Source organism: Protopterus annectens, chromosome 1.part0 (genome assembly GCF_019279795.1).
Source record: "Protopterus annectens isolate FY-2018-M chromosome 1.part0, PAN1.0, whole genome shotgun sequence".
Classification (NCBI taxonomy): domain Eukaryota; kingdom Metazoa; phylum Chordata; order Ceratodontiformes; family Protopteridae; genus Protopterus; species Protopterus annectens.
In genome coordinates, this window is record NC_056725.1 from 1917988298 (window position 1) to 1918013377 (window position 25080).

The 25080-nt window shown below is 45.0% G+C and overlaps 1 protein-coding gene across 1 annotated transcript in view; it reads left to right on the forward strand.

The window, feature by feature from the left end:
• MYO6 (myosin VI) overlaps window positions 1-25080 on the forward strand; it is a 692995-nt gene that overhangs the window by 489463 nt on the left and 178452 nt on the right. Inside the window, exons 21-23 of the mRNA XM_044077058.1 lie at window positions 8183-8391; window positions 8547-8625; window positions 24474-24631. Coding sequence (XP_043932993.1) covers window positions 8183-8391; window positions 8547-8625; window positions 24474-24631 — 446 coding nt within the window. The remainder of the gene's footprint in view (window positions 1-8182; window positions 8392-8546; window positions 8626-24473; window positions 24632-25080) is intronic.

Here is a 25080-nt window from a genome sequence, read left to right on the forward strand (position 1 = left end):
CTATGGGGCACATTATCATGGACGTCATTCACAGAGACATTGTTGGGCTCCGGTCCTTTGATGCCACCTGGGTTGGACTTGTTAGGGCCAGAGCATAGCTCCTACACCTGGTGGACTCCTTTCATACAGTTACCAGGGTAATTGATGATGGTACGGGGGTTCACACAGCCTACATTGTCCTCTCATTGCCTTTCAGCACCGTTCTCCATTCTGGTATTGACAACATACACATCCACCTACACATCATACCCTATGTCTCAGGGTGTTATACAACGTGGCTCATGGACAGGACACACACAATGAGGGTACCATACCATAGTACCTACTGCATTTCAGTTACACTTGGCATACCACAGTCCTCAGTCATAGGGCCCCTCATGTTCGGTATATGCTTCCCTGAGGTACACGCTAGCACAGAGGGACTTTCCCTGCCTAGCTATACAAACCCCTGCATACAAAGCGCCATGATTGATCCACCAGCTGATACTGACTCCATCCATACGGGTGTCACTGTGACAGATACCTGATATGAATATCATGGCCTCAAGCTGCATGAACATCACCTTTGCATCACACCATTCACCCACTGACTATCACATAGGTGGTAGTCCCCTGCATACATGTCACATTGTACATGTTCATAGTACACACGTATGTCGCACCCACTCCTGTGGTTACCGTATTGCCACTGTGGCATGGATATCCTTCTACGTGGCCACACTTATCTGTACTGGGTGTGTAGCTGGTACATAGGCACCCATTGTACCTCTGAACTCCAGACTTCTACACACATTCAAGGGTACAACACCCCATTTAGGGTGTACCTTACACAACAGCTACAGCTTTACATGCCACAACATTAACACGCCATGACGTTTATTGAGCTCCGACAGTTAAAGTATGTGGCTGAACTACGGACACCACGTCTGTACACATTTGCATACTAGATACTCAGGGGTGACCTTTGCTGAACAGACAGGGCCCATGTCCACAACAATATTAATGGATATACTCCACATATGCGACATAAGCAAAATCCACAGTGAGCAACATGCTTATGGATATGTTCACACACACAACGATGAGTGGGATGTGCTTGAGGGTTACATTCCCAAACCGGACACTCACCATGCTTTGGAACATGATTCCTATGTACATCACGCAGGGACACTCAGTAGCACTGTTCATGTGATACCTCACTTGGTGGATGGGAGACACATGTTCGCCAGGGATCACTGCAATGGCTGTACTATGCAGAGGGGCAGGTAACTTGGCTCTGCTGTTCACAGGACACTACCCTAGAGAGTTGCCACTGGTGTGAACACTGTAGTTGTGCTTACACATAGACTTGCCAGACTGCTTAGTACCCCACTATGAACCTGTGAAGCTATTACATGTCCTTTGTGCATGGTTACTTGGTAGCCCTTCCATTTAGATTAGCTATCATTCTATTACAATGTCCCATGACTACAAGTCATATGTATCCTGTTATTGTATATGCCAATATACGATACCTTTGGTATGCATGATATGCCTGTTATGCTGTGTAGCATATCTGACATATCTACCTACAATACTATACATTACACATATTTTACATAGTATCCCATAATGCAAAGCATACTTGCACAGCGGGACCACCTTAGACATGTCATTGTCGTTATATGCCCATACACATGCCTACTTTGACAGTATATCAACATATACTATCCCCTGCTATGGCACGTACTTGTTGGACATACCCTACCACTGATGGCGGGTTGTATGGAATTGTTCTGTTTAAAGCCCTCATGTAGCATCCCTTGTGGTGTCTGTGATGTTTACCTTGTGGCCTACTGCTGGACGCACAATTTCTACAAGCATTAGTATGCCCAGCAAGACATCACTACATAAATACCTTTTCCCACTTAATGCATTGCGGACACTTTTAATTAATGCAAATCAGCCTATACATACACTAAATAATTAATACAAAACATGCTATACATACACTTACCAAGTGTTCTACATACCTTGTTATCGGTCCGGACTTTCGTCTATCTCTCTTACACTGTTTAAACAGTTATATGGTATGAGCATACGGTTTGAATGTCTGGCAAGTCATCCTTATATACGTCGATACCTGTAACATGTGGTTTCCTGCCGCCAGTTGGTGTTCCTGAGTGACTAATTACTTGCTCTTCAGCTGTGCAGCTACTCCATTCGCCAATTATGCGGCAACAGTGGGGTATAATTGAATTCTCCACGTGGGCATTGCCCGTTTGCCCTACCTTCGGGGAGACGGCCTGTATTGTGTTTTGTTGTGTGTAATTGCAACTGCTATGTGTAGAGACAAGTATACTTTGGATTCATGTCCCTCGTGGATTGTGTGTGACGGCTAGAGTATGTGGTTCAACATGTGGGTGCACCTGTCATCCCAACCGTCTGATAATGGACTATTGCAAACAAAACCTGTAACATCGCTGTTTGTTCCATTATACAACGGCTACAATTTTGCATGGCGCCTTTAATTGTGTCTCTCACAAGGTATGTTAACAGTTCTGCAGATGTAATTGACTGACTGGATGTTTGTGCTGTAATTACAGTCTGTATTGCTATAGTTTCTAGTGTGGGGGATGTCGGTGGGTGTACGTAGCATATACAGGTTTGTGGGGCTTGCATTTGTACATATACCATATATATGTGTGTGGACTCCTTCCCTAATTAAAGAGCTATCAGTTAGTAGACTTATGTTACGGGATTTTACATTGGGCCGTTGTTAATTGGTTTCTGTATAGTATGCAGGTGAGGTTGATACTTCCATATCTCCGGAATTGCAGTGATATGTAAAGAGATATTTCTAAATGACAGCTATCCCATGTATTTCTGTCCCAGATATTTGCAGTCATTGCAGTTGTGTTGGTGACAGAACCTCTTTGCCATGGGTTGCCACCTTTTCATATGACCATTGTTGGACACTTGCGGGACCCACAGCGGTGTTTACAGGCTGACACATAGCCACGGTCAGTACACAGGATAGCACATACTTTTATCCTCAATACATACCTATTGTTGTGGGACTTTGGCTACTTATCATATTGCATGTAACATTTACGTTTCTTACATACAGGCATAACTATTTCATGCAACTATTATATAATATATGGGACATAATAATGTCCTACAATCTCGGACAGTTGCCCTTTGTAATGTTTTATGTCAGGACACACCTGCCCAGGGAGGGGCTGTCCCTCCTAATGTGGGACAGGTGGTAACCGTATGCCTACGGCTAGCTATACCCACACCTACCATAATAATCTACCTCCGAGTTGGCACTAACAGACACACGATGCGGACACACACACATTACAGTCACACGGAAACGCACACGGCACCCTCAACACACACATACACAGACTACCTCACTCACAAACACAGTTGAACACAGTACCTACGTGGACCGCAACACCGGCAGTGATAACTAAATGTCCCTTCATATCGTCATACTATTACTCGTAGTTCTACTGTTCCGGTACTGTGTTCTTTCAGTCTTTCAACTTCGTGGTTACGCGTGTCGGTATATTACACATTCCATAGTTGGCGGTATCCTATTTATTTGTACCTCCAAGGTGTTATGAATGTCGTTGACCTATCTATATATTTGCAGATATCGGTGAATCCGTATATATCAACATATATCACTCTATCGCCCTTTCTATCTGTATTATATATATGTATATATGTATATATATATATATATATATATATATATATATATATATATATATATATATATCTGACAGAGAAAGTGACAGGCAAGCTGCACCTTTCATTGTGTACTTGTCGGTGTATACTGTTTCCTGGACTCTGCACGTTTGTGTCTGTACCTGTCACATTACACACCTGCCGTAGGTTAGGGTTACCAGCTGTCCCACTTTGCGAGGGACAGTCCCTCTTTGGGCAGTTGTGTCCTGCAAAATATTTGTAAACATGGCTAATGTCCTGAGATTTTAGGACAAACTTATTTCCTATAGTTTATGTAATAGTTGCATAAAACAGTTATTCTGTATCTGAACCACCTATATGTTATAGGAAACAGAATACGTAACTAAAACATTACAAGAATAAGCTTTTATCTAGGCAAAACAGTGAAGTTCTGATTTTCATACTGGCCGGGTGTATGTGTCGGCCTGCAGATATCTGACGTGTGTCCCACATTGGTCATTTGATGAGGTGGCAACCCTACCATAGGTACATCTTGGCTAGCAATAGTGTTAGGTAATTGTATACATGATTGCGTGTTCTACTCCTGGCAGTGGTCGTTTTACCCTTCAGAGCAGGCGCTATTAGTACAGGGGTGAATAATGCTGGTTTCACCTGTTCTGGACATCATTGAACATGTTCTGCGCGATATTCGGAGAAGCTTAGCCCTGTTTCGTGCATATCCGTATAGTCATATTTAAACGTCGTTTACCAGCAGTGGGCAACACCTATTCCCGCTAACGTGGGCTAAACATGATCTGATGACCTGCATCCGACATGCATTACTCGTGCCTTCGGGATTACGTTACATCCCTTGCAGGACGTGGGACCGGGAACATGCACGACGGTCACGTTTTGTATGTGGAGTATACTACGGCTGTTACTCCATACTGCACTCACATGGGTAACTCAGTTAGTTTACATATTGATGAGTCCAGTTAATGGTATGTCCATGTCATGTTTACTGGATGTGCTCCGGCATTGGGTATGTATATCACAGTGAGCCACACACGATACTGTGCTACACCTTCAAACGACCATAAGTGGAGCATGCTGGGGAGACAAATACCTGTCATGGGTACACCCCATGCCTTGACACAACATCCATGATTACATTATGTGAAGCCCCTCATTAACGCAGCAGGGAATCCATGCTGAGTGTGTGCAAACAGTGCTTACACACATGTGCTCCCACGATTGCCTCTGCTCCACTAAGCGACAGTTGGTTACTCGATGTTGTAGCGACAGCGGACACTGTTTTCCCCGTTTGGTCTATGGCCTCTGACAATCGGGCGTGTACCTACCGATGTACCTGGGAACCTATACACACAGCTCCAACATATGCTGATAGGGCGCATGTACTGTTCAGGTGTTGACATTCTGTGTTCCAATAGTTGATGTGTGTACAATGTTTGAGGGCTGCCTATGTAGGATTCACACAGTGGGCCACCTATACATTACAATTTACAGGTGGTCATGTTTGTGTGCCATCCATTTTACTCTGTGTGCAGGTGGAGAGGTGTGTCAGTCCATAGGGGCCTACACTGTCAGAGTATGTGCTATACGTTCCCTGTTTGCCAACGTGTACGCATATTGGGCATGCCTCCATCTGCCTACTGGGGCTGGCACAGTGTGTTTGTGGTCTGAATCCCTCTGTGCCTGTGATGGCCTTGGCAATTGCGGTGGGCTATGAGGGCCTTCACCATTTTGTTGCTGCTGCAGCTGTTTCCGCAGGATCATATTATGTAGCATGGCACATACTATGAAGATGTGGGCACACGTGCCTGGAGAGTACTGCAAGGCTCCACCAGATGTGTCCAGGCACCGGAACCGTAATTTCAGCATCCCGAACACACACTGTATGATGATTCTGGTTTGTGCGGGTGCCTCATTATAGCGTTCATGCATGGGTGTGTGTGCATTTCTGATGGGAGTCATCATCCACGGCTCCAGTGCATAGCCAGCATCCCCCACAAGGTGGCCATGTGGGATGTCCCCCCTGACAAATACCTGATACAGCTGTGAGGCATGCCAGATATGGGAGTCATGGTAGCTTCTAGGGCTGCCAGCACACACATCCATGATAATGCCCTGGGCATTGCACACAACCTGGCAGTTGATGGAGTGGAATCCCTTGTGGTTTATGTAGCGCCTATCATGCTCACCGGGTGGTGACTTGATATGTATGTGCATGCAGTCTATCGCACCCAGTACCTCCAGGTAGTGTGCCACACATTGGAAGTGACGCATATTGCTGGCCAACTCCTCCTGAGTGCGGGGGAAGTATATATGCTCATTGGCATGTGGTAACATGGCATCCAGGAACTGGTGTAGTACCCTGGATGCTGATGCCTGTGAGATCCCCATTATATCTCCAGTTGGCCTTTGAAAGGTACCTGTGGCTAGTATCCGCAAGCTTACACATACCTTCGTGTCCACTGGGATGGGTTCCCCTCTGTTGTTTCTGGTTCTCAGGCGTGGCCGGCACAGCTCCATTTGCTGTAAGATGTCCCTGTCCACCCTGTAATGCTCTACTATCTCCAGGTCATGTAGCCCCTGGTAGGTTACCCTTGGTCTGAACACTCTTCTCCTCCTCCGGGGCTTGCGGTGGTTGTTGGCATCATCCTCCACAACACCGCCAGTCTCTAACACATGCTGATGAATCACAGCTATGGCAGCTCCCAACATGTACATTTTAAAAGTTCCCCGTGTGTTTACACCTATGGTGCAGTGTTTGGAAATACACAGGTGTAGGTGCTTTTACACCTTATACTATTGTGCTGTGAACACCGATGATGTCATAGGGTGTGTATGTACGATCGTAGCTACAGGGTACCTTATGTGTTTTACTACCGGAACTACTATTGTGGTGCCTTTGGTGTTGAATTACATTTGGCTGCCGTGGATTACCTCTTGACCTTCCCTTTACATTTCTGCACGTTCCACCTACCATTTTCTAGCATGCATCCAGCAGCCTGCTTTCATTTGTACTTTCCTAGACCTGGCTTATCTTGCGTAATGTGTTCTATTGCCGGTCTACTGTCGGTTTGCTTTCCTCTGCTATGACAGATCTCCTATCTTTGCAATCCAATGCCTCCCCTCCTTTCTTTGCAATCCAATGCCTCCCCTATCCTGTTTTGCAGGTTTCTGTGAGCTGACTTGTCAGCTGCCATCGATTGGCCACCGTGAGTTGATTGGTGTTAATTGCTCAGTAGTACTCCAATTACCCTACCTCTGCATTTCCTTCTTTTCTTCCCCTGACCTTCCTGTTTGTACTATTGTTTGCGGCACGTGCATCCGCTTACCAGGTTTCAGGCACGTTTTCATCCCCGTACACATGCGCTTTCAGGCACCATATGTGCTCTCAGCTAAACGATTCTATACCTTCCTCCCCACCCCTGTCCTGCAGCTTTGCTTAGCAACGGCCAGGCCAGATTTGCATTGCTCCAATGTGCTTACTGCTACGGTGGCACACCCCTCTGCTGATGTCATGTATCTCCTCTGAGCCACTCCTCGGTGTTATAGCACTGCGCCGTATGGTACATCCTTCATCCGGCAGGACGTTTGCTATTCAGTATTACCTGCTTCATTTGCATGGCATTGACTATTAATTCATAGTTACCGCACCAAACACTGTCGCAGGCCCTTAGCAACCCTTGCACCTTGGTTGTGGTGTACCATGCCTACCATTGCGTATTATGGTGAAATCCTGATTTGTATTACATTGTGATTTTATGACATTTGTATATATTTTCTTTGTGTTCCTGTTTGCGCACACATGCCCTGCGGTTGTACTGTGCATTACTGTGGACATGACATTAAATGTTGTTTTTTAGGTGTTGTGCATCTTTTCTTATGCCATTGGCTGTGTATTTAGCCATTGGCATATGTTAACTTTGTAATACATGAGTCTGATCTGCTTCCATAGCTCCGATGTTCTGTTTGGGATAATGTAAACCGTGTTTTTGGTTTACATTTCCGTGGGCTTACGCTACGCCTGCACCACTTCATGAATCACTATATGCCTTCAATTGCATGGTGCGACACTGCACATGGGGTGATTAGCATACCTATGCTGAGGGCTGCGCAGTTCTGGCGTACGCCGGCAGTGCACGTGGAATTGGATCATACCTGAATCGCTCGACGGCCATATTTGGCATTATTCCGCCTACGCTACACCTGCGCCTGGCGCAAGCTTCATGAATCCGGGGGCTAGTATTTCTGTTTTTTTTTTTTTTCAGTATATAGTTCACGCTGAGTACATTAATTTGTTTTCCACTAGTGCACATAGGATATGCTCACTGCCTACTAAAACACAATTTGCAACTGGAGGAACAGGGAAAATGGGGGTTGTGGAAGTCAGTTGTTATATTGCTCTGTAAGGGCATATGTACTCATTATGGATATTAACTTGATCTGTGATGTAATTTTGTTTCTACAGAACACTATAATGACGAGGCAGCAGATAGACAGGGAATATGATCAGCTAGTGAAATCCTCTGAAGCACTTCTCACAGCTCTTCAGAAGAGGAAGAAACAGGAAGAGGAAGCTGAAAGGTTACGTCGTATTCAGGAAGAAATGGATCGTGAAAGAAAAAGGCTTGAAGAAGAAGAGCGACGCCGCAAGCAGGAAGAGGAGGAGAGGCGGCTGTAAGCATTTGTGTTGTTTATACAATTCTGTTTTTCGATAAGCACAGAATAGATTTAAAGCGATGTAAACTGCAAGGTGTCTAAGTCCTGAGTGTTTGTATTATCTTTTATTGTTTTCATATTTCTTACACCCTTCTCTGTATCTTTATTGGCAGGAAAGCGGAAATGGAACTGAAGAGAAAACAAGAGGAGGAGGAGAGAAAGAGACGGGAAGAAGAAGAACGCCGACTTCAGGTTAGATGGACTTCCTAATTTTAAAACTCAGAAGAAAAAATCTTAATAATTTTTGACATACACTATTTTTCCTTAAGAGTCAAAAAATGATTTGTGGTCAGTCTCCTTCAGATTTCGAAAAGCAGTACTCTTTCTGTATTTTGAAAGTCTCATGCACTGTTGGTACAGTTACTAACTAACCTCTCTGCACCTGAAGGATGATTTTCCCATGCAGTGACTTGGTTCCTGGGGAAGAATAAAGGCTAACACATAAGGTTAGAAAGCTCCATTTATGTTTGTTTACTATAACTCTTCACCTGTCTAACCAGATATTCTAAATCTTGCTTACGCCTGTGGTTGGATTTTGCAGTAGCCAGTCTGCATTCAGTATTCATGGGTTGCAGCTGATATTCTTCAGCCATAGTCAGACAAATTCCAGTATTAAAAGGTAATTAAAGCTCTTTAACTAATGCTAGTGCTGTTCTGTACCAGATGCTGTCCTTATTTACATTTAGGCAATCACGGCATTTACCATCTGGCTAGTCACAATTTATTGCATCATGTCCTCTACAACAAAAATATGCATGGTGATCATACTTATAGCAGTTATATTCCAAACCTTGAAATAATCTGTTCTCCCGTATATGTCCAACACTGAACTGTGCTGCATTCAAAAATAACTTAAAAATGCAGTTGAAAGATAATAGCAGTGCATTTGTGGAATTCATTGCTATTATATGCTGTATTTACTTATCTGCAGAAAGAGATACCGTGTATATCTAGTCTGCCCTTTAAATGCCTTAACATTCTACCTCTCGTCTACTCCTACCTTCCCACCTTACCTCTTTTTCACCTGCCCATACTTACTTGAATGCCTTTGTGGATTTCCTCTGCACCACATATTCCAGTAGTCTATCAGTAAGCCCACAGTCTTCTCTATGAAAAAGTGTTTTGGTGATCCAGGGAGTAGTTAGTTCTCTATAATATGCTATCTGTGCCCCTTCTTCCCTCCTCTATTCATTCTTTTCTGAATGACCCTTTCACATCTCCTGGCTTGATTGTCTATACTAGTATCATGCTCCCCATCTTTTGTGACCTCAAGTGAGAAGAGCTCTAGCTCAGCTAGCTTTTAGTCACACTCCTCCCCTCCATCACACAGATCATTCTGGTAGTTTTTCTCTGAATTGCTTCTGTATTCCACATGTCTGTTTCCTTTTTTGGCCTCAAGACTTGCACACAATATTCTAGGTGCATTCTGACGAAGGCCCCTTAAAGAGGAAGAATTGCCTGTTTGCTTCTGAAGTCTGTCCCACTGATGATACATGTCAGATTTCTTTTTCCTGCTGCCGTTGACTTTTCCCAGTAGACCAGCCCAGATGTGATCAGCACCCCTAGTTCTTTTCCTGCTGTTTTGCCATCATTTCCTATCCTCCCAGGTGATACCTACCAGATGAACCACATCTCCTCTGGAAACTTTTACTCTCCTCAATAAACACTTTATTGAAACCATTCAAACACTCATGCCTTCCAACTGTAACACACCTTCTCTGCCTACCCCCTCCCAATCCTTCTAACAAACAACTACTCTCTTTACATCCAGTTCCTACTTCCTACATCAGATTTCTTCTTCACAAACTCAAACCCTGCTCTCCCTCCACTGACAATCTACCTCCTACCTTCCTCAAACTTGCTGCTGACTCCATTGCCTATCCAGTATCTATACTAATCAATGGATCTATTCAGAAATCCACCGTCCCTACCCTATGGAAATCTTTTTCACTATTCCCCTGCATAAAGGTGGAAAGTCTACAGACCCATCTAGCTGCCAACCTGTAGCTATTCTATCTCCCCTCTCTAAGATTCTCGAAAAATGTATCCACTCACAACTACTCAGCTACCTCCTCCAGCATAACCTCCTTACTCCCACTCAGCATGGTTTCCGTCCCAACCACAGCACAACTACTGCCCTCTCATCCTTTACACATACCATTGCCGAGGCCCTAGACAATAACAGACTCATATCATGTCTTTTCCTTGATGTTTCCAAAGCCTTTGATACAGTCTCCCATGCCCTACTGCTATCTAAACTTGCAGACCTCAGTCTGTCTTCTTCCTCCCATGCCTGGTTCTCCAGTTATTTATCCTGCAGGCAGCAATCTGTTAAATGGCTCTCTTCCACTACTTCATTCATACCTGTCCCAACTGGGAAATCACAAGGTTTAATCCTGGGTCCCCTTCTATTTAATGTCTTTACTAATGATCTGTATACTTCTTGTAAACAATCCTCCCTCATCCAATATGCAGACAACTCAACTCTCATCTCCATCTCAGACAATATACCCAATCTCCACACTCTTACTCAACAGGCCTTCCTATCCACAGAACAATGGTTGTCCAGGAATGTACTCATTTTCATTGCTAAAAAGACCAGACTCTTATTATTTCCCCCCAATCTCTCTCTCACCTTAAATCCACCTTTACTATTACTTCCTCTAATAACACTGTTATCCAACCTAAAGCTCACACTAAACTCCTTGGGGTTATCATAGATGATTAACTCAAATTCAACTTGCACATCCTCCAAAGCATAAAAAAGACTCACTGGAAACTTGGTTTACTGTATCGTAACAAAAACAAATGCCAGACTCTCCCTTGCACAAGCTCTTCTCCTCCCCTCCCTTCTATATGCTACCCCAGTACTCACCAGCATCCAGACTACTACTTTAATCAAACTTACAACAAGATAGCTAGATTTTTCACAAACTATCCGTACAATACACATCACTGCCTTGCCCTAAATACTCTCCACTGGTTAGAATTCCCCCATCTTTTACTGCTGTCACAACTTCAAATGTTACACTTCATTCTTTACAAACCTTCATCCTGTCCTGCTCTCTCTTCCTTCATCTGTATATACACTTCTCCGCGGACTCTCCGTACCTCTAATCAACAATTACTACAAATCTACCAACCCAAAAAAATACCTGGCAAACTCCTATATAAACACTCCGTTGCCCAAGCCTGGAACAAACCCCCAAGAGACATTTGTTCCATCATTCACCCATCCCACTTTAAAGAAAAACTCAAACTTCATTTACTCAACTCCAAAAGATGTCCTTGTCAAGCTCCTACTTCAGCTCCCCACAACCCTACTATATACCTTTTCAGTCCCTCCATATACAGCTAAGTTCTCCACTATTGTGGACACTTAAACTCTACAATCAATACTGGTGGACTTAACTCTTTTTGTAAATATGCAAATATATTTTTTATTCTGTAAAAATATTGATTTGTGTGTGTGTATATATATATATATATATATATATATATATGTGTGTGTGTGTGTGTGTGTGTGTGTTTGCATTTCTGCTTTGTCTCTCCAATGTTCTTGTATAACTGATTTTGATCATATTTCTGACTCAAATGTTTGATTCTCTGTAAACTGTTTGTGGGGTTTTTTGGAGCTTTTCTACTCGGGTCTCCACTGAAAATGGGCCACAAGCCCTGCTGAACCAACCCGTTTAACAAATGTCAATAAATAAATAAAATAAATAGGTTATTTTTAGCTTATGTGGAGTCCATTTCATTTGTTTGCACTGGAACCTCAACTGCCACTTTCCTGCCCACTTGTTCAGCTTTTCAGAATCCTTTGCCAGACTCTTCCTCCATCCACTACTGCTGAATTTATGTTCATGTCATCATCATACAAGATAAGTTTGTTATCTTTTCCACTGTGTATGTCTGAGACAAATGCACTTAAGAATACTGGTCCCAGGACAGACCTCTTTGGTAATCTATTATTCATTCTCCTAATTCCAGATATTGCCCATCTCACAACAACCCTCTGACCATTCAACCACATAACTGTCCTGTTCCTCAGTCTTAGCCCTACCACCAACCCCTCCAGTTTTCCTCCCTGCTTCCTTATGAGACTGAGTTGATGCCTTGCTGAAGGCCTGGTAGAATATGGCTACTTCTGCTTCTCTGTTAAGTTTACCTTATGGTTTAGTCATAAAACGGTTAGAGTAGTACTACCTTTCAGGATTGGGAGTTGTGCAAGAATTAATGCTAGCTGGCCAGGATTGGTCCTGTTAGTGAAGTTTGAGGACTCAAATGCACAGGCTAAGAGAAACTCTCACCTTTATTTTAACATGTTATATGGATTTAGTTTCATGAAGTTGGGGTACTAATGCACAAGTTATGTACTCCTGCATCAGAGAGGTTAGCAGAAATTAGGAAGCTATTGCAAGGTTTCATTGTCAGAGAAAAAAATGCTCAATATATTTTCAGACAGGACACAGTAAAACCAATCAGCCCTGTGTTTCTTATGCTTAGTCAAACACTTTGCTTCTGCTGTGCTGATGAGGCCATAACAAGGCCAAAATATGCATATCCACAGCTAGTGGGGTTTGGCTTTATTGGCCTGAAATTGCCCATTGAAACGACTGAAAAATAAATAAGTCATGTGCATTCAGAATTGCTATACTGTTGAAACACCTGATGCTCATAAGGGTCATTTGCATATATCCCATGTGCCTCTGATCAAGAGATTTGAGAGGTCACTCAGTGGAAGTTCTAGCTTGGCTGAATTTTTCATTTAGTTTTTACTGATGGTTTTTTTCTGTGTGACACTTTCACTCTGTTTTAGTTTGTTAGTTGGAATATTTTGCAGTCACCCTAATGGTAATGTATGTCAGCTGGGTATAACAGCCTTGTGTTATGGCTAGTCAAACACTCTCCTTGTGCTGTGTATATGAGTTCATAACAAGGCCGAAATATCCATATCCACAGCTAGTGTGGTTTCGCTTTATAGGCCTGAAATTATCCATTCAAAGAAATAAGTCATGGCCATTCAGAATTGCCATATTGTTGAAATACCTGATTTTTATAAGGGTCATTTGCATATGTTCTATGTGCCTCTGATACAAGAAGTTTGAGAGGTCATTCAGTGGAAGTTCTAGCTTGGCTGGAGTTTTCATTTAGTTTTTACTGATTGTTTTTTCTGTGTGACCTTTTCACTAGAATATTCAAAACATCTTGCTCTTGTTTGATTGGTTTAATCCTAGTTCTGTCCATCCTGACCTTGAAAAGAGGTTATACTGAAAGTTATGTTAGGATTTGTTAGCTTTATTTTTGTTGTTTAGTTATTAGTTTATTTTTATTTGGTTGAATTATTTACAGTTGTGTCTATTTTGCTGATAATGTTATTTTCTGATTGCTTGACTGTGGTTTGTGTTTTATTTTTTACTGTGTTAATTTGACATTTTCATTCAAGGATGAGTGAAGTTTGTATCTAACATAATCCTGTCCGTGTTTCAAAATTCAGGACTGGTTGCAACAGGTGGCATAACTTCTGGCACCCAGAGGTCTTTCCCTAAGCTGAAACTCCTCCTCTATCTCACTTAATGCACTGCACTTCTGTCTCCTTTCCAGATCTTGTTTGCTACAGAAAACATCAACAATGCAGTCTTAGGAAAACGTGTCCTTTTTTTTATTAAATTTATCATTTTGATTTTTAAGTACCCTTCCTTTTTATGCTTTGCTAAATGGAATGTTACTCAGGAAGTTTTTTCTTGACTTCAATTGGAAGAGTAGGGTTGCTAGCAATTTCATGTTAGCAAATACAGTTTCCTCTCCTGCTGCTGCCTAGTCAGCCATTAACTAAGGCTTCTTTTGGCTTTTTGTTGTTAGCAAAGTACTTTTGTAATAGTTCTTGTGGTAGGCAAATTCGTAGCTCCATTTTTTTCAGAATTGTAGTGGTTATTATGTTAAGTGTTTCTGAATGTTTTAGTGTAGTACTTATCGAACATGAATAAAAACAAGGTTTGTGATTTTAAAAAATCCATCAATGCTGGCCACAAGATCTACCCTCAGGATACAGCATAACCTCTTTGTTGTTTGCTTGGTGATGTTTCATTTGGAGGTGACACTTGCAAAAATTGTAGAAATTGGGCATTACAAGAATGCAAGAACAAGTGTATCCACAAAGCTTTACTGAACTGTGATGGAAAGAAAAAAGAAAAGCTTAGGGTTAAGGAAGACAGGGTGAGGTGAGAGAGAGAGAAGGATAAGGCGCTGTTTCCCCCTAAAATAGCGTTGATCCCTCACCAGCCAGAGCAGGTCGTTTACCCTCTCAATATGCATACCTCTGGGGTGTCACAACTAGAATGTCTGTGGTATCGGACAGTGCTATGAGGAGAAGACTTGGCAGCTCCTGCCCAGAGGAGGAGTTATCGAGTTGCATGTATTTGAGACCTTCCTCTGCCTCATTGGTGAGGTTTGCTAGGCCTTTGTGGAGTCACTCTATGCAGTCATAATGGGTCAAGTTGAAGAAGGCCTTGGTCAAGACTCAAATTAATATGTGTAGCCTATTTCATATCTTCTCCCTGTGTTTGTAGGATGGCTAGACAAGGTCCCATGCCTTCAACTTCCTATGCTTTTTCTCAGGGCCTGGTTTTGACACGGAATATTTTGGAGATGATTGCTTTCTCCATGCCGTCTACATCAGCTCCAGTGCATCTTCACCGTAGGTGTCCATCTCTCCTTTGGCATTGGTGGCCTTAACACTGACTCTATCAAGTCCAAGGCCCATTTGATACAAAATCATCACCCTCAACACTAATTTCCTTAGTGCTCCGTATGGGATCAATATCATTGATGTCTGTGCTGTCGGTACAAAATCCAACTTTGGTGTTGGTTTTGGTGTCTTCTTGGTGCCACTGACTTGGGGTTCACATCTTGAGGGTCAGCATTGGCCGTGGCACAGGTAATCTCAGTACTTGACAGTCTTGATACCTTTAGGGGAAGGTCTGGAGATGATGCCAATGCAACCAGTTAGTTTGTTAAACTCCATGTCAGCTATGATGTTGTCTTGTCCCCCTCTCCATTCTCAACAGGGCACAGAGATTTAAGGCCACAGCACACCTTGAGTGCCTGGGGATGATTTGTTTTTCTAAACATTCAGGAAAAATCCACTTAGTGTCCCCAGGTAGTGGAAGTGCAAGAGAAGGTTCCTAGACTCCCCAGTGAATTCCCGCACCATAGACACTGATTTAGATAAAGAGGAGGCTTCTAGATGACCCCAAATTCTTTAAGATCCTTTTGAGACGGAGGGGATCCTGGCCTGTTGACCTCACCTCCCCTGAGAAAGACATTTTACAGGAGGCATTTTCCTGTACCCCACCTGTGTGTTGGCTGGTCCCTGTCATTGCATGATTGATTCAGTTGTGAATAGGTCATGGCAAAATCCCAACATAGCTGAGTCAATACCAAGGAAACTGAATATGTTTCTTTGCCTCCCAGGAACAGTTATGTACAAAGGAAGGCTCCTTTTTAGACTACATTGTGCTTGCCACTGCTACCAAAGGAGAGAGCCCTCAGAAGAGAGCCCTTTGATTGATTCTCACACATGTAGGGATCATTGGGTCATGGATCACTTGAGGAAGTACATGTATGAATCATGTACCTTAACCATTAAGGCTTTAAGTAACCTGATTGACACAGCCTAGAAGCATAGTTAGGGCAGGGTGAAGGGGGCAGCTGCCTTCTTGCAAGAAGTAAGGAGGGCATGATCAACAGATGCCAATTAAATAGTGGAGTACCAGCATTTATTTTCATACTGCCATTTCTGAGTGCCAGTACAGAAATGAATTCCAAAACTGCTTTTACTGCTAGGACTGAAGCACTTGCTTCAGTGCTTTGTGAATGGTATAAGTTGTAGCAAACTGCTTGCTACAAATGTAGCAAGTTGTTTACTATAGTTCTTCAAAGTAGAAAATACCTTTTACAGAGCAAGGATCAAATGACCTAGCTAGGCTAGTGACATAGTTATTTTTTTTCTGCTCCTCAACTTGGAGTTCAGGGGCACCAGGTCATGGAGCAGCACAGACATAGCAATGGCATAAATGTGTGTGATCTTTTAGAAAAGACACTAGACACACTGAAAAAGAGTACAGTAGTGACTTGTTCCAAAGCTGGAATCTCAAGTAGCAGTAATGTCCATTATATTTTTAATGTGTATGAAGCTTGTTAACAGTGGGACCCCAACATTCCTCTTCGTTATAAATGAATCTCCTGCTCTGGAGAATCATAGTACCCAATCTGAAGTAGGGACTTCATTTGTCAGCAACCTGTGGGTCTTGGATCCGATATCGGATTTGAGCCGGCAATTATTTATACAGCTATGGATCCGAGCTCCTAGCTCCTCCCCTCATCCATAATCCCCTGCCAACCCCAATTGACCTCAGATCTAGTTTGCCGCTTTTAGAGAGACAGCTGGATTGCAGAGCTCCTGGCGACTTCAGATAAGTTGTTAAAAAACTTGTTTAAAAAAGCAGAAAATCTTTCCTGTTTAACTTGAGTGTGTGTTTAGGATCCCTTTAGGTTAACTTTTAACTCTTTTAATTTTATTTTTTTTAGTGTTCCTCCCCTCGCTGGTCATAGTGTGTGTGTGTGTGTGTGTGTGTTGTTTGTGTTTTGTGGCCTGGTGTGCGTGTGTAGTCCTTTCCTTAGAAAATGTCAGAGGCCCCAAAGCCCATTTTTTCTAAGTGCACCGAGTGTGGCCATAAGCTTTCACCGGCGGATGGCCACACTCGGTGCGTTCGGTGCCTTGGGGTTGAACACCTGTCCTCAGGATGCACGATTTGTGCAGGGTTCAACCCCAGGCCATTGAAAGAGCGGAGGTCGAAGCTGGTCCTGGCGGGACTTTTGCCCTCGGAGTTGGCTTCGGCCTCCGCTACTCCGTGGCACCTCTCCAGCCTGTGGTGGTAGCCACTCCTGCCCCCCTTCCTCCAGCCGGGATTCAAACTCCCAGTAAAGCGCCGGAGGATAGGGAGGCCAGGAGGGAGAAATGGAGGGGGAAGCACCACAAGCGGCGGGCCGAGGCCTCCACTTCGGTCCCCCCCAGCTAAGCGGGCTTCTCCCTCCACGGCTTCCAGAGGAGGAGGAGACCTGATCTCCGTCGAGGTCATCGAGGCGGCACTCCAGGCCTGCCTCGGTGGCCTCGTCAAGATCCACCTACAGCCTGTCTGACGCAGACTTGGACCGGATGATGAGAAGGTTCATCCAGGCCCAGCTGCAGATGGGAGTGCTCCTGCCTCCCCCCCCCCCTTTGGGGGGGGAGCTCGACACCCTTTTTTGCTCCGATAGCTCCTTCTCCGACCCGCTTCTCGGGATCGGAGCGCTTGGAGCTGGGCAGCGTTGGAGCCGGGGGTGGGTCGGCACCGACAGTACTGGGTACTTCAGATCCGACCCTGCCCTCGAGTCTGTCGGTTCCATCGTTGGATCCGACCTCTCGGAGCCATGGCCCGAGCTTCGGATCCGAGGGATTCAGTGCACCTTCAGCTCCGTCCAGGTCGGAGCACACTGGTCCCTCGGATCTGACGGTCTCGGCGCTGGTTCCGATCCCTTTATCGGATCCGAGTGGGAGTCGACTGTCGGAGCCCAGGGAGATCGGCTCCCCCTCGGCCTTCGATGTTGTGGAGAGGGCTCTGTCGAGAGCATCCAGACCCCCGACCCTTGTCTCGGCTCCTCACTGCACTCCCTCTCTGCTGGGCCAGGCTTCCATCACCCGGCCACAGGGACTGCCGGCTTCAATGTCCCAGGTTGTTCCTTTGGAACAGGACATTGCTGGCGAGACCTCCTCGGATAGCCCTCCCGAGGATGTGCCACGCAAGCACAAGTGTAAGAGGAGGCACATGGACTCCCCCGAGTCCTTAACAGAGGACACGGACTTGGATGAAGGGGAAGGCTCCCCAAGATCACCCCCCGAGGATGTCTCCTTTGGAGACATCATGGAAATGCTTAGGCTCAGGGGGGGGGGGTCTGCCCCCAAGGCTTCCTCCGATGAGTCCGTGTTCCTGGAGGCATTCGAAGCAGGCCCGTCTACCTCTTGGGTGTCCCCTCCGGCCGACCCCTTGGTTGACTTCGTGACCACTAGGGCGTGGAAGGAGCCGGACACTGTGGAGCCTATTCCCAAGCACCCAGACAGAATATTGAGCCCCCCCACAGACCATCCCCACTGGAGCAAGGGTCCCCCTGTAGATGCCATGTTGATGGCGGCAGCCACTAAGAGGGAACTGGCTCAGGAGAGTCCCTCGGTCCATCCTCCGAGCAAGGAGTCTCGATTGATGGATCGCCTTGGGAAGTGGGTATTCAGTTCAGCGACCTTCTCGGTAAGGTCTCTGAACTACATGGCACATGTCATCAGGATGCAGCGCGATCTTATCAAAGAATACGCTGCTTCCCCCCCGGAGTCCATGTCGGCGGAGGACAAGCAACTGTACTTCACTTGTATGGCCATTCTCAGATCTGTTTCCAACACCTCTATGCGGCTTCTGTCTCACACTACTGAGGGAGCTGCTAGAGCCAGCGGAGCGGGCCTAGTGGTGAGGCGCCAGGCCTGGCTCCGACATTGTGACTTTGCGGAGCTCTTTAAGGCGTCCTTTGCGAATGCCCCCTTTGATGGTTCTGCCTTATTTGGCAAAACCGTTCACGAGACACTTGTCCAGAGCGAGAAGGACGGGAAGACGCTGTCTGCCATCGGAGTCCGCTTCTCTGCTCCCCAGAGGTCCTTTTCCAAGAAGCAAAAGGGACAGAAGAAGATGTGGTTCTGGAAATTGCAGCATTCCCAACCTGCTCCAGACAACCAGTTCTTCCGTGGCAGAGGAGGACAGGGAGGATGCCGCCCTAGAGGCAAAGGGGCACCGAGAAATTTTGGGTCCAGAGAATCCTTATCTGATCGGCCCACGCAAAAGCCCTGAAGGGTTGCCCGACTGCTCCACTCTGGAGGCAGTCGGGGGGCATTTCTCGAGGCACCTGGTGGCATGGGAGTCCATTACGTCAGACCGCTGGGTGCTTAGGATTATATCCAGAGGTTACAAAATCGCTATGCTTCATGTCCCCAGACTCAAAAACCTCCCCAATGTATCACCTGATCAGAGGAAGGCTGCAGCCGCGGAAATCCGGCAGCTGCTCGAAAAAAGGGCCATCCAACCCGTCTCCCCAGACCAGCTTGGATTAGGGTTTTACTCTAGGTTCTTTCTGGTGCCAAAAAAGACGGGGGACCTGAGACCAATCCTAGACCTCTCCCTTTTGAACCTGGCAGTAACCAAGGAGAAATTCCGAATGGTCACTCTTCAATCTATTCTCCCCCTGTTACGGGAGAATGACTGGATGTGCTCTATAGACCTCAAGGATGCATACTACCAAATCTTAATGGACAGGCAATCCAGGAGGTTTCTCCGCTTCCGGCTGGGAGCCAGTCACTATCAGTTCAGGGTCCTTCCCTTTGGCCTCACCACAGTCCCCAGGGTGTTTACCAAAGTTTTAGCAGTGTTAGCGGCCCACCTGAGACTCCAGGGAATGCAGGTCTTCCTGTACCTGGACGACTGGCTCTTTACCGCTCCAACAAGGCATCTACTCTGCTCAGCCAGAGATTTTTTCTTCACCTAGCCCCCGGTTAGGCGTTACGATCAATATGGACAAGTCCTCCCTTGCTCCAACACAAGTGATAGACTTCATAGGGGCCAGGTTGGATACAAGAAGTCTTCGAGCCTATCTCACCTCGGAACGACTACACAATCTCAGTCTTCATGTGAGGGCCATCCTCCAATCAGAAGCTCCTCCCGTGGAATTGGTCCTGAGGGCACTGGGCTCTATGGCAGCGGTGATTACTCTTCTCCCATACGCTCACTTAAACATGAGGGTATTACAGTGGACCCTTCAAGTACAGTGGTCCTTCCAGCTTCTCCCTCTTCACCACCCTGTCTCAATCAGCAAAGCTTGCAGGAGGGCCCTGTTATGGTGGCTGCATTCCCCAGACCTCCATACAGGTCAGCCCTTCTGCTCCCCACAGTGACCACGGACGCTTCTCGCCACGGGTGGGGGGGGGGTCATTGCTCAGGCAGAACAGTCCAAGGCACATGGAACGACTCAGAGACCTCCCTGCATATCAATGTTCTGGAGATGAGGGCAGTGCTGTTAGCATTGCAAGCACTTCACAACCTTCTTCCCGCCGGAACCATTGCGATACAGATGGACAACATGTCAGTTGTCTGGTATATCAACAAACAGGGGGGAACCAGGTCTTATCCTCTATGCCGAGAGGCCATGAGAGTGTGGGAATGGGCGATCTCCACCAACTGCTTTCTAATCGCAACGCACATTCCGGGACAGTCCAACATCCTGGCGGACAAACTCAGTCGCACTATTCTTTCCCCTTACGAGTGGTCTCTCAACTGCTGTGTAGCGAAGAAGATTTTTGCAAAATGGGGGCAACCCTGCTGCGATCTTTTTGCCTCTCCCTCAAATACGAACTGCGACAACTTCTTCGCCCTGATTCCCCCAACAGGGGAAGCCCCGAGAGACGCTCTAGTGCATGCTTGGCTGCCCGGTCTACTTTATGCCTATCCTCCTCTTCCCCTGATGCTAAAGATGTTACAGAAAGCCTCTCGTTGGGGAGCAAGATGATCCTCATTGCCCCATTCTGGCCTTGACAAACTTGGTTCCCTTACCTGTGGTCTCACTTGGTGAATCCTCCCTGGATTCTAGATCCCAGTCCGGATCTGATTTCCCACCCATCAGGCTTACCGACCCCAAACCTGGACAGCCTGAAGATAACAGCTTGGCTGCTCCAGTTCCACTCTTAATTAGGACTCCCGGTATCTCCTCTTCGGTCAAAGCCATCTTGGTGGTAGCACATAAACCTTCCACCAGGAAGGTTTACCTCAGTAAATGGAAGCGCTTTTCAGTTTGGGCGGAGCATCATAATGTGGACCCCTTTACTGCTCCGCTGACGTCAGTTTTGGACTTCCTTACAGGGCTTTTTCATCAAGGGGCTAGCTGTTCGACAGTCAAGGTACAATTGGCAGCCATCTCACATTACCATGTAGGTCATGAAACTGGTCCCTTGATGTCAGCTAAACTATATAAAACCTTCCTCAAGGGTACCTTTTTGCTTAGGCCCCCGATCAGAGAAGCCATTCCCCCTTGGGATCTATCGCTAGTTCTTCAGGCCTTGACTGCTTCCCCCTTTGAACCAGCTGCCTCTGCTGATCTTAAATACCTGTCTTGGAAAACAGCTTTCTTAGTAGCCATCACCTCTGTGAAAAGAGTTTCAGAACTTCAAGCTCTTTCCGTAAAACCCCCTTATTTGGTTTTTCATCTTGATAGAGTGTACCTCAGGAGCAATCCATCCTTCCTACCTAAGGTGGCCTCAGAAACCAACATCAGTCAGTCCATCAATCTCCCTGTTTTTTTCCCTAATTACCAAAATAAAGGAGAATACAAGCTGCACTCATTAGATGTGCACAGGCAGCTGCGTTTCTATATTCATAGGACTGCTGGTCACAGACAATCGGATCAGTTGTTCGTCTCCTTTTCTAAATTCAGTTTGGGTAAAGCTGTTTCGAAGGTCACCTTATCACACTGGATTTCCCAATGTATCCATCTAGCTTATGAAGCTTCTGGGAGGCCCGCACCTCAAAGGGTCCATGCTCACTCTACTCGTTCCGTATCTACTTCTACTGCATTCAGATCTAGAGTCCCTTTGGATGATATTTGCTCGGCAGCCACTTGGGCCTCATCTCATACCTTTATTCATCACTACAAGTTGGACGTCACCTCCAGAGGTAGAGCATCCTTTGGCTCCGCAGTGCTCCGGAACATCCTTCCATGATGGCCGCCCAAGATTCAGGTAGCTGGAGACTCTGTCCCACAGGTTGCTGACAAATGAAGTCCCTACTTCAGATTTAGAAGTTATGTACTCACCATAACGTTCCATCTGAGTAGGTGTCTTCATTTGTCTGCAACCATCCCCCCCTCCTTCCCCCTGGCCTTCAGAAGAATTAGTATTATTCCTGTCTTTTTGGGATACCCTTTCAGGTATATAAGAGGGCAAACTTGATCTGAGGTCATTTGGGGTTGGCAGGGGATTATGGGTGAGGGGAGGAGCTAGGAGCTCGGATCCATAGCTGTATAAATAATTGCCGGCTCGGATTCGATATCGGATCCAAGACCCACTGGTTGCAGACAAATGAAGACACCTACTCAGATGGAACATTATGGTGAGTACATAACTTCTTTCTGCAGCTTTGAAGATGTCTGACTTGTAGGATGTTTAATGAGAGTAAGGATTTTCACTAGCCTGAGAAGGGGGTTAGTATTCACACAAATACACATTTTTTTTGTAGAGTTCATTCTGAACCATGGGTTTAACATGCTGCTCTGTTTCATAAGTATAACAGAGGATAGATGTTTTTGATGCATTTTTAATCATTTTATCCCCTTCTGACCACCTACCATCAACCTTGCCATAGTTATTCTGCCCAACTGTGGGAAACCATAATTCAGGCAGCCATCAAGAGTTTTCTAATGATAAGCCTAACCGTGTGTACTTGGTGACTGACATACATGGTTGCAGATACAAGGACATGTGACTGACATACATGGTTGCAGATACAAGGACATGCAGTGTCTTCCACCTTGGACATTCATTTTCCTTTACACACCCCATGAACACTACTATGTAAATTTGGCTTGGCAGAGTTTGTCATATATCCTGAGCCATCTGCGTGCACCTTTCGTCCCAATATGTGCCAGTAATGTTGCAAGTCAGACTGACACCCTACACCAGGATGGGCAAGTTGGCATCTTTACTCACTACTATCCTCCTCTTCCACGGAGCTGGGGTAAATGCTTTGGATGTTTTTGAGTAACTTATAATCAATAACACTACAGCTGCATAGTTGCCCCAGTGCAAAATAATTGCTGCTATGAGCCAGAAGTGAGCTTCATTCTGTAGTCTTGGGTTTTGGGTTTAATTATTTGACTTCTGTGTGACAGTGAGCGAGTCAAGTAACCAGACAATGTCCTTGGGTTACTCCTTAAAAGAGGCAATTTGGATGAATGGATTTACCCATTAACAAAAAAAAATGTGCTATCTTTTGTGCAAAGGGGAATGGTGCTTCCTGCTAAAGCAAAGCTTTCCTAAAACCTTTTTGCAGATAACTGTTAATAAGTTGTTTTAACTTAAAAGCACTATACTCTGATTAGTCCACTTTTTTATTCCATTTGTGCACTTCCATGCAGAGCTGGTTGGCTTGACATTTTTCTTTTTAAGTCAGCTGTAAAGCAGTAAAGCAATGTATGTTATGTATGCGTTTTATAATTTAAATTCATGTGGCTTCATACCATTCCCATTCGAAGGAAGAATACAAAGAAATGTGTTTACATCCTAAATATGATGTGGATTTTATTAGGCAGATTGGTATTCACAATTCCATGCACCCTGCCAGGTTTTATGTATGGCATACTACATATAGTGCTTTTAACAGTGGAACTCTGAACAAAACATCCAACAGCTTTCACAGTACTGCAAAGATTGCAGTGTCTTAGCTGTAGAGATGAAATTGCAGTCAGATATATATTTAAATAAGTCAGCATTAAACACTGTAACTAACAAACTGACCTTATGTGTAGTAGATACAAAGTGATGTGATTCCAAATATGCAGTATGTCACTGTTCTGGAAAAGAAGTGATTTTCATTACACACCTTTGACTTTGTCAGGTTAGTTGTAGTTTTACTGATTTAGAAGTTTTTTTCCACTAAACAGGGGACCTCCTGGAAGTAACCATGCATTTAGAACAGTTGTTTCTGCTGTAGACACTTTCACATTTCATATGGAGCCTTTGACAGTTATTATTTTCTTGATATGTCAGTTAATTAAATTATTGATATGTTTGACCACAAAGGTGGGTGACTAAGTGATTGATTAATTGATTGTAAAGGGACCTACTTCTGCTATGTTTGTGGGAGATTTATACATTTGAGTCTGATTTATTCACCCTTATGCATACGGCTCTTTCACAGCTTGAGATGGAGGCTCAGTTACTACAGGAGCGTGAGGAAGAGGTGCAGAGACAAGCAGTATTTGAACAGGAACGCCGAGACAGAGAGCTTGCCATGAGAATCGCACAGAGCGAGGCAGAGCTGATCAACGAGGAACAGCCCGATGCTACGCTACGCAGGTACTGTACCTCGTCTCCTATTGCTTACTGCAGCTTAGTCTCCAGTACCTACATACCCAAAAGTAGAATTTCATGCCATTATTTCTTGTTGTCTTGGAGATGTGCTTTCTAAATAACACACACTTTTGCTGCAGATATTTGGTAGTAGTGGGATTTCAAAATGCCTGTTTCTGTTGTTGCTGCTAAGCTTCTGTCTGAAAATTTCAAAGAAATCCAGAGTCACACATTTTAATGAAAAGATAGCAAGCTCTGTAAATGTAAGTAAACACCAGGGTTCCAATAATGTGCAGTGCTGTGAAACAAACTGCAGTGTTAGTGTTGTTGTGGCAGGTGGATGAAGTAGTAGTTAATAAAAAAGCCAGTATTTTAGGGGATCGCAATTCTTACCTAAGCAGCAAAGGCTGTGCACTTACTGCTACCTTGGGAGTGGATGAAGTTCTGCCAAGTTC